The sequence below is a fragment of the Cricetulus griseus genome, chromosome 3 (genome assembly GCF_003668045.3).
Source record: "Cricetulus griseus strain 17A/GY chromosome 3, alternate assembly CriGri-PICRH-1.0, whole genome shotgun sequence".
In the NCBI taxonomy this organism is placed as follows: Eukaryota; Metazoa; Chordata; class Mammalia; order Rodentia; family Cricetidae; genus Cricetulus; species Cricetulus griseus.
In genome coordinates this window covers 159,666,260-159,676,076 of record NC_048596.1, presented here as the reverse complement: position 1 = coordinate 159,676,076, position 9,817 = coordinate 159,666,260, and the positions used below count along the sequence as shown (strand labels likewise).

At 56.2% G+C, this 9,817-nt stretch overlaps 2 protein-coding genes across 7 annotated transcripts in view; one reads left to right on the top strand and one right to left on the bottom strand.

The window, feature by feature from the left end:
• Positions 1-2,694: 2,694 nt before the first annotated feature.
• On the top strand, positions 2,695-4,688 carry Lyl1 (LYL1 basic helix-loop-helix family member). Its single transcript, XM_035442548.1, has 3 exons — positions 2,695-3,039; positions 3,131-3,222; positions 3,875-4,688. The coding sequence occupies exons 1-3, from the start codon at positions 2,714-2,716 to the stop codon at positions 4,285-4,287; spliced, it is 831 nt and encodes a 276-aa protein (XP_035298439.1). The 5' UTR covers positions 2,695-2,713; the 3' UTR covers positions 4,288-4,688.
• Nfix (nuclear factor I X) overlaps positions 4,680-9,817 on the bottom strand; it is a 68,947-nt gene continuing 63,809 nt past the window's right edge. For all 6 annotated transcript variants that reach the window (XM_027406234.2, XM_035442547.1, XM_027406233.2 and 3 more), the window contains one exon: positions 4,680-8,631. In XM_027406234.2, coding sequence (XP_027262035.1) covers positions 8,617-8,631 — 15 coding nt within the window. In that variant the 3' untranslated portion in view covers positions 4,680-8,616. The remainder of the gene's footprint in view (positions 8,632-9,817) is intronic.

Sequence of the window (9,817 nt, the reverse complement as noted above, 5' to 3'; positions counted from 1 at the left end):
TGCTGGTTGTCATTTTGAGTGGGGAGGCTGCCTGTCTGAGGGACTGCCTGTCTGGGGGGGCGGGGGTTGTTCCTGACTGACTTGCAGCTTTGTCTGTCTGAAATGGAAACTGAACTGGCAGTTCAGGAGAGCAGTTCATCAGATGGCCACAGGGCGGCATCTGCAAGCATGCTTGCCTGTCAACCTGCTGTCTATCCAGGCATTTCCCCCACTACCCCAGCACGGCACAAGTCCCCTGCAATCTCTTATTGCCTGGTTTCTTGGGCCCAGCTCTCTCCAGTTTGGTGTGGTGACGGAAACCAAACCGGAAGCAGGCACTCTGTACATCCGCTGTAGACCAGGTGCTTCCTGCCCTGCCTGCTCCTCAATAGGGGTTTGCTTGCTGAGAACACAGGCAGAGCAGGCAGCTGCCTGGACACCCAGAGACTATCCCCCTCCCCTAGAGTAGAGGGTTAATAATGCTGAACTAGTCTTGGGGGCATATGCACCCTTCACCAGCTATAAAGTGAGGCCCACTATAACAAGATCCTCTGTAGGAAGTCAGAGGGGGTAGTGACCTCAGCACTTTAATGAGGCTGGATAGCCACTGAGCACCTCCCTGATTGTGCCTATAATAACCAGATACATTACATGGTACCACCTAGAGCTCAGCATCTCTTGGAAGCCTTTATTTAAAAAAAAAAAAACAAAACAGAGATGGGGTTTCTCTGTATAGCCCTGGCTGTCCTGGAACCAGGCTAGCCTCAAATTCAGAGATCTGCCTACCTCTGCCTCCCAAGTGTTGGGACTAAAAGTGGGTACTACCATGCCTGGGCCTCTTGGGAGCTTTCAGCAGGCTTTCCAGGATTTTTAAAAAGATATTTATGTACATGGCTTTTCTTGCATGTATGTATGTGCACCATGTGCTTCTCTGGTACCCACTAGAGTTGAGCAGGTGTAGGATCCCCTAGAACTGGAGCTAGCATGATGATTGTGATCAACATGAGGATCCTGGTAATGGAACCTGAGTAAAGGAACCTGATCCCTCTGCAAGACCAACACATGCTCTTAACCACTGAGCCATCTCCAGTTCCCAGGTTTCCAGAATTCAGAATATCACTCCAGAATACCTACCAGCAAGGGACACTGCCCAGCTGTGGTGTGGCCTAGTGATCTGGCATCTTGCAGAGCCTTGGAGCAGGTTCTGGGAAACTCACATGGCTGACATTCTCAAACCCACCCCTTGGGCTTGGAAATATCTTGAAAGTGTCACAGGGCTCAGGACACCTGTACAGTGGTGTCAGGACACAGTAAGGCCACATTGCCAGAATTGTCTCCTGGAGCCCTATTCCTGGGTATGTGTGTGTGGCGGGGGGGGGGGGGGCAGCACAGGGGATGTGTAAAAAAGAGGAACCAGGCTGGAGGCTGGGGCCCTTGGGTCATGGGGCCTCAGAGAACCGGAAAGAGGCCCCTTCCACCCCCATCAGCACAGACACTGGGCAAGGGTGGGGTTCAAAGCCAGAATAACCGCAGAGGACACCAGAGACAGCTTTGCCTCGTTTCCTCTTTCAATGAGTTTGGTTCCAGGGTCTTCCAGTGCCTAGGGGAGTAGTAAGCCCTGATAGGTGTTCTGGCCGGGGTGGGCCAGGAGGTGCGCGCTCTGTGATCATTGCCTGCTGGTTCCCTCCGGGGTCAGCACAACTCCTTATCAGGCGTGGCCAGGCAGTCAGACCCTTATCTGCACAGGCCCAGCATCCTCTGGCCTCTGCGCCAGGGGGTAAGAGGGAGGAAGCCAGGCTGTCGGGGGCGGGGGAAAGGGCGGGTCCGTCCAGGAGCTGCTCACTTTCTCTTGGGGTTACCCACCACGCCGCCTCCTAGACTGCTCAGGCCCTGCAGAGCCCGGGAGGTGGCGCAGCCCAGCTCTGAGGTCCAACGGGACCACCTGGGACACACTAGCCGGACTAGACAGTGGAAACCACCTCCTGACCTGGATTGACAGCCCTGACCACACAGCACTCCAGGCAGCGAGAACTGCTACAGGGTAAGAAAGACGCTTTGAAAGTTAGGAGGGAGAGTCTGCGCCTGCATTCTGCCTTTATTAGTTTATTTATTCATTCATCAGCTGGGACACACTAAGTGAAGAACCAGAGAAGCTTCTCCAGCTGGGGAAGACAGGGCAGAGAGGTGGGGAGTCACACACTGGCAGGACATCCTACACCCTGGATCCCAGCAAGCATGTTAAGTAGGGTGCAAAAATCTGGATGCTGATGGGGTTAGGGTTAGTGAGAGGAACTTCCAGCAAGGGTAGAGGCTCCTGGAACAACCATGGAGAGGTGGCATAGGGTGAATCTTGGAGTTTCAGGGGGTCTCAGAGTTAATTAGGGAACCCCCTGCTGTACCCCAACTGTAGGTAGGAGAGATTCTGAAAGATGGGGAATTGGCTCAGAGGCAAGAGACCTTTTCAAACAACCCTGAGCAGGCACTCACAGGGCCAGTGCTGCCTAGCACCTAGTAGATACCCCCCTCTTGTGGAGGAGGTCCCCCCTTCACATCTTTGCAGTTTGCTAGTTCCACTCATCTGCCTTTGACTACTAAACTCCCAGTCCCTTCCTTTCCTCAAGGTGCTCTCATATTGGAGAGCTCAGTTGGGTTCAAAACATGGGAGAAAGATGGGCTCTGGCCTTCCCAGTAACTCCACTCCTTTCCACAGGTTAGCATTCCATCCTTGGGGTCCATGTGCCCACCCCAGGCCCAGGCAGAGGTGGGTTCCGCCATGACGGAGAAAGTTGAGATGACGCATGCCTCCAACCCAGAGCCTGCTCCTCTCCCTAAGCCCGCCTCACCTGGGCCCCCTCCTGTAGAGGTGCACCAAAACACGTGCACCCCCTGGTTGCCGCCAGGTGTGCCAGTGATAAACCTGGGTCATACCAGGCACACAGGCGCAGCCATGGCCACCACAGAGCTGAGTGCCCTTCGGCCCTCCTTGCTGCAGCTAGCTGCCTTAGGAACAGCTCCGCCCACACTGGCCCTGCGTTACCACCCCCACCCCTTCCTCAACAGGTCAGTGGGGAGCTGGGGTTGTGGGCAGTGCTAAGGGTGAGTAGTCAGGGTCTTTGCCTACAAGGTGCTCATGGCACACAACCCTTTCCAGCGTCTACATTGGGCCAGCAGGACCCTTCAGCATCTTCCCTAACAGCCGGCTGAAGCGAAGACCAAGCCATGGTGACCTGGACTTGGCTGAGGGTAAGTATGTACTTGTGAGTGCTTGCAGCCCATGTCTGATTGATCTGTACTCTACCACAGGGAGAGGTGTTTTGTGGGGTGCACACTCACACCAACACAGGACAACTCACAGAAGTGCCACAGTATTGAGACTGGCTTGGTGGCTTACCCCTGTAATCCAGACTGAGGCAGGAGAGTAGTAAGTTCAGAGGCCAGCCTGAGTCCCAACAAGCCAAGCATTATAGCTAGAGTCATGGTCACAACAGGACATAGCAGCCACAAGATGACACTCCACAACCCGAAAACATAGCATGAAAGAGACAACCTTGGACTAGGATCATACAGAGCTATGAGACTACAGTCAACCTCAGAACTTCAGCCACACACACAACAGCCACAACCGCATGGCATGAACCCACACAACCACAGCCATCAGATAGGCTACCAGTCAGCCACAGGCCCACAGCAGGTGAGAAGAGAACCTCTGAAAACCCAGAACAGGCTCGCTTGGAATGAAGCCTTAGGATAGACTTCTTAAGGGACCACGTCGTTGTCATCAAGGAGTTTCAGCAACCCTTGGGTTCAAGCCCAAGTGGGCGCTGATGGTGTTCATTGAGGACAGCAGTGGGTGCCCTCAGGTCTCTATTGCTGACGCTATTCGTCGGGTCCTCAGGGCACCAACCCCAGAAGGTGGCTCGTCGCGTGTTCACCAACAGCCGAGAGCGCTGGCGGCAGCAGCACGTTAACGGCGCCTTCGCGGAGCTCAGGAAGCTGCTGCCCACCCACCCGCCCGACCGGAAACTGAGCAAGAACGAGGTGCTGCGCCTGGCCATGAAGTACATCGGCTTCCTGGTGCGGCTGCTGCGAGACCAGGCGGCTGTGCTGGCCTCGGGCTCCAGCGCTCCCGGGCCGCGTAAGCTGCCTGCGCACCGGGGAATCGAGGGTGGTGCGCGCTGTGGGGCCCGACACCGGGTAGGGTCTGCGCGCTCGCAGCCCGTGCTTCCTGGGGACTGCGATGGCGACCCCAGTGGGTCGGTGCGACACATCAAGATGGAGCAGACAGCTCTGAGTCCTGAGGTGCGGTGACCCAAGGCAGTGGCGCCTCGCCTGCTGCGCAGTGAACTCCCCGTAAAAGGGACTGAGGTCGCCCAGATCAGGAAACGCCCTGTGGCTCTGGAAAGGTGACCCGCGACTCAGGGGCCCCTCAGACTTTTAAGAAAAAATTTCCACAGGCTTCTTGAGGTGGCCTTACCAATGTCCTCTTTCCTTGGCCGAGGCTAGAGAATCGACAAAGCAAAGTGACTATGGGATCTTTAGGGGTGCTCAGAGGGGTAGGGAAGGGTCTGGAAGCCTTCTCATCCGCGCCCCCTGCTGGAGGCCGGACGCCCTGGACAGTGTGTGGGAAGACCCACCCCATTGCGCCCAACTTGATCCATGATCCTGTTAACCGCGTTAACGAAGACTCAGGCACTCTTACATGTGTTTTTCTTTATTTCTTTATTTCACATACACATTAGCCATTCAATGGAGAAGCCGGAGAGAGTCAGGCAAAGATGGTATAACAGAAGCGCAGTGACGGGGGTTGGGCGGGGCGGGCGGAGAGGGGACAGACGGGCTGGCTGCCTACTTGCATTCCGCTAGGACACTGAAAACCCAGAAAACAAAACAGACAGTAAACTACCCTTGTTTCTTATGTATCTCAGTGCAGAGACGGGGGGAGGGGGTTGGAGGGCAGAGAAGGGAGACCAGGCTGATAGAGGAGCAAAGGGAAGGGACGCTAAGGGGGAAGCACACCAAATCCATTAGTACTATATATAGAGATACTCGTATATACTGCGTTTCTTAGCCTAAGAAGAAACTTGTTTGACGGGACGGGCGGCCTTTGCGGTCCGCGATGCTGGTGCTGGTGGGGCGCACGGATCTCCCAAGAGGGGCCAAGCGGGGGCTGGCCCCGGCTGGCTTGCGGGGGGGGGGTCGCCCCGAGGGTGGATGGGGTGGGGGAGCAGAGGTGGGGCTGGGGTGCCCCTAGGGCTCTCGATTGGGGGACAAAAGTTCTTATAACTTTATTGCTCCTTTATTTTTCTCTCGTGGGGGGTCCGTTCAGCACGGTCGGGGTGGGGAAGCGGTGGGTCGTCTGAGCCACCCGGCCCCTCTGGGACCCAGAGCGCGGCGTCCGCTCCGCCAGCACGGGGGTGAGAACAAGGCACTAGGTCGGCCGGCCAGCGCGGGGCGGGTGTGTAAGGCAGTCGACAGGGCTGGTTGCGGGGTGGGGTGGGGATGTGTGCCGGGCTGTGTGCGTGCGTTGCGTGCGTGCGCGGGCCTGGGCAAATCGACCTGTCAGTGTGGCTGGACCTGTCCTGGAGCATCGAACCTCCCGGAGGGAGGGGAAGAGCGGTGTTAGGTGGGATAGGGTTGGGGAGGAAACTACCAACTTGCTGAGCGCGCTCCTGATTAATGCTGGTGAGGGTGAAGTTGGCGTCTGGCTCAAAGAAGGGCGCTCGGAGTGGGGGAGGAAGGGAAAAGGGACGTTTGTTCGTTGGCATTGACCTCTGCGGGGGTAGGGGGCCGGGGACCCCCGCCGCGCCCCAGTGCCCGGAGGGGGAGGGGGCGAGGAAGGGGAGGGGGCGCCCAGGGAGACCCGCGGCCAGAGCAGCCCAGCTGCGGGGTGCACGCCGCTGTCCCGTTCCGTTAAACTCAACAAAGAAGGGATATGCGTGTTCCTAACAAGTGCAGAATATTTAATTGATTCATAAACGTATGTATAATAGTTTGTGGGTTTTTTTTTAAAAACGTACTTTATAATGTAATAAGCACCAGGGTTTTTATGTTTAATTATCTTAAAAATAATTTTCTCTCGTCCTTTTCCTTTTGATCTTGTGTTGGTTTTCTTTTCAATGTCGAGGTGTTTTTTTAAATATAAAATGTGAACGTTTTCTTCAGCCCTCCCACCGAAACGGAACGACAAAACAAATTAAAACCCCAGATTATCCTCGTCAACGCAGGAAAACGGCAAAAAACCAACCAACCAACCAACCAAACAAACAAACAAAAAAACCCAGAAAACTATCAAAAAAAAAAAAAAGGAAAAGAAAAAAAAAAAAAGGAAAAACACTCAGCTTTCATCCCCGCTAAGGGCAGGGCAGGCCCAGTTCTTTTAGCGTCCCCAGAGCCGCGAGGACATTACAACAAAAATAGAATTTTTTTCTTAATCTCTTAACATACAAAGATAGGAAAACTCTCTGATGCATTGCACTTGGTTCAATGAAAACAAAACAAAAAAATGTTAATTTCCCCTATATTTTTTGTGGGTTGTTTCCTCTCCTAACACGTCCCCACATCTGTCGCCCTCATCGTCCCTAGCCTGTCCCTCACAACACCACTTGGGAAAGGAGCGCACCCCCACCCCACCCCGGTGGTCCTCCCGGGGGTACCTCGCCCGGCACCTTGGGCCCCCGGCCCAGCTGGCCTGCAGCTTCTGACCTTGCCCGGGGCGTGTGCCCCGCAAACCCACAGCTCCGGCAGCCCGACTGTCTTCGACCAACCGAAGAGGCGCACGCGGCTGGGCAGGGACCCTCTCATTAGCTCTTAGCTCTGACCCTGTTTAGCCAACCGAACTGAAAAAAATCATTGCACTTTGACCGCGCGTCATGCCCGGCCCGCCCGGCCCCCCACCCTGGGGCTCCCTCTCCTTGCACAGGGAGCCCCCCCCCGCGGGATCTCCACCCGGGCCCTCGACGCCACAGGGGAGGGCTTCACTCAATTTGCATACAGCGCACCTGCCTAGACAGCCGGCTCTCAGCCCCAAGCTCCCTGCACGCGGCCATTCGCCTGCTCAAGGCCGCAGCCTCACCAACTAGATTCTCAATAAATAAAGCCCACAGCCCACCCCCACGTGGTGCAATGTTGGACTGACTTTTCGGAGGATCCTGACCTGTGCTTTGTGTTTTCATACGGGAGAGGCGCAAGGCCTTGAGAATGGGCCTGGGAAGGGAGATGCAGGGAAGGAGGACTAAGGCACAGAAAGACAAGCCAGAGGGGTCCAGTCACCCTGGAGGGGGGCTGGTGTGCTCGCGTTCCCCTCCCTCCCAGGGGGCTTCTCAAGACCCTCTGGACAAGCCTCCACCATCCTTTGCAGGAGGAGGGGACTGGGAGGAGAGCTGCTTCCTGTGGTGTGTTACGAAATTGTTCCCAAGTTGCTCAAACAGAGGAGGAGTTCCCAACTGCAACAGCGAAAGACCCAAACAATGACTGCCCCACCCCTAAATAAAGAGAGGAAAGACATTACAGCTAAAATCTAGGGAGAAGTGGCCATGGGTGTGATGGGAAGGGAAGGGGACCAGAAAGCTCCAGAACGCTCTTTTAAAAGGATGACACCCTCCACCCTCCACAGGAACTGAAAGTCTTGAGAGCAGGATGCCTACCTAGCGCAGGTGGAGGCTGCCTTGTCCTCCTCGCTCGGCTCCAGGGCCCTTTCTGCTCCACTTTCAGCCGGCCCCCGGAGGGCTGTGCGCGGCAGGGGCAGGGGCAGGGCAGAGGGGCGGAGCGAGGGCACCTGCATGCAGTGCTGGGGTGCGGGGCGACCTGGGGCCGACTCCCTTCACTAGAGGCGTGGCAGAGGGCAGCCCTTGCGGCCTGCGGGGATGGAAGAGGGTGCCTGTGCCGGGCTGAGCGTCCAGTCCAGAGCATTTTGACTTGTTCCTGTGTGCTGTACAGAGGGGGTCCAGCCCGAGAACTGCCCGTGCGGTTCAGAGTGCGGTGGCAGAACACCCTCCATTCTGGCCTCAACGCTGAATTCAGCTAGCGCCAAGGAACATCCCCTGCCCACCCCGGGGCAATCCTCGCCTGGTCCAGAGCAGCTGGGGACAGAAGCCTGAGCAGAGGCTCCCAGGAAGGGCGAGAGGGAGAGGAGGGAGGGGCGAAGTCCAGAGGTGAGCTCCAATGTCTACTCCCACCATCTTTAGGAGCTGTTCCTCGGGTTCCTAGGGAAGCTTAAGTCCAGCGGAGGGTGGGGTTCCCAAGAACCGCAGGGGTGGCAGGCCAGCGAACTGGCTGCTCCTTCCCGGGAAAGGAAGGCCAGGCTGGGTGAGAGGAAGGCAGTCTTGTTGCATCCTTTCTGTTTGTCCTTTGCTTAGCAGAATCCGCTTAGCATGCTTCTTTCTGCTTGGCTGCTGGTGTACAGCTCCGCTGAGACCCCTTCCGAGGGCTCCCAGAAATGGGCTGCTTTGGACCGCAGGGGTACCCGGGCTGGAGGAGGGAAGGGCTGAGTGGCTGACGACGTCTAAGTTTTGCTTTTCGGTGGGGCTGGGCTGGGGGATATTTCCATGTCTCAAAATTTCTTCTCCCCCCTTTTGAGGAACCTCTCTCTCTCTCTCTCTCTCTTTTTTTTTAATTTTGTTGTTTCTTTGTTGATGTTATTCAGAGGAACCAGGACTGAAACGGGACCAGGGGGAAAAAAAAGTCGACAATGAGAACAGCTGGGCAAGTCCCAGCCCCCATCTCACCCCCACCTGGCTCTATGATCCCCAACCTCTACAGTGAGCTCAAGAGGAGGAGCCAGGGTGCTGGGCAACTGACCCTCATTCTGCCCACCCTCTGAGGGAATCCCCCCCCAGACCCAATCCCCAGTGCAAGAGTCCAGCTGGCCTTCCCGTGGGCACTGTGCCCAGCGGGTGGGACCCCCATGGCTGGCACTGGCAAAGACCTGGGATCTGGCCATGTTTGCAATTGTTTAGGTTTTGTGTGGGACCTGGAAGGTGGGGAGGATGCCAGGCTGGGGCTTTTGTACCCACAGGGGTTGGGGGAGTAGGATGGGGTGGCCCAGCTTGAGTTCTTGCTGAGTTTTCTTTTCTGTCTCTTTGGATTAAAAGCAGAAATTCACGTCTGTACATCCCAGCCAACGTCCTGTCCCTCACGCTGAAAGGCTGGGGGCAGGGAACCACATGGCTTCAGTTCCTACGGGGCCAGGCCTGGGGGAGGGGGCCAGAGCCCACCCACCCAGAGCAATCCTGGGCCTTCAGGGAATAAGACTGGGGAAAGAGCCTGAAGCTCCCTGCGATGGGCATTGCTTGTCCCAGGAAGCCAGCAGGGGGCGCTGCTTTCCCATATATAGGGCCCTTCCGACAGAGAACACTCCGAACACACAGGGTGGACCCCTGGGGCTGGCTGCTTGGCAACGCCCTCCATCAAAGGCTCCACTCTGATTTCCTGCCCAGGGGGGAGTGGAGGACTCTTCTCCAGACCTGTTCGCTTGCTTAGGTTATACCTGGCAGTACCTTCACAACAAAATGAGGATCCCTGATGTTGTAACTGGGGGCATCTTGCAGCTGTGTCACCGACTTGTGTCTACAGGACCAGATAGTGCCAGCTGCAGATCATACACACCAGATACTGCCTCATTCTATCCTTGTCCCAAGCCCACACTGATTCGAGGTACACACAGGATGGGTGACCTTGACTTGCTTGAGGTCATAACCCTCAGATGACTCAATGGAACTCTGATTTGGGGAGTGGTTAAGAGCTGTGCCCCCCTTTACTGCATGTGCAGCAATCATGAGGAGGCAGGGGTGGCTGGGAATGCCTGTGCTCTGCTTAGAGTCACCCTGCTAGGTTAGGGTGA

Coding starts and splice junctions, on each gene's coding strand:
- Lyl1 (XM_035442548.1), top strand. CDS start 2,714: ATGTGCCCACCCCAGGCCCAGGCAGAGGTGGGTTCCGCCATGACGGAG. Junction 3,040..3,130: donor CCCCACCCCTTCCTCAACAG/GTCAGTGGGGAG, acceptor AACCCTTTCCAG/CGTCTACATTGGGCCAGCAG. Junction 3,223..3,874: donor TGACCTGGACTTGGCTGAGG/GTAAGTATGTAC, acceptor TCGGGTCCTCAG/GGCACCAACCCCAGAAGGTG.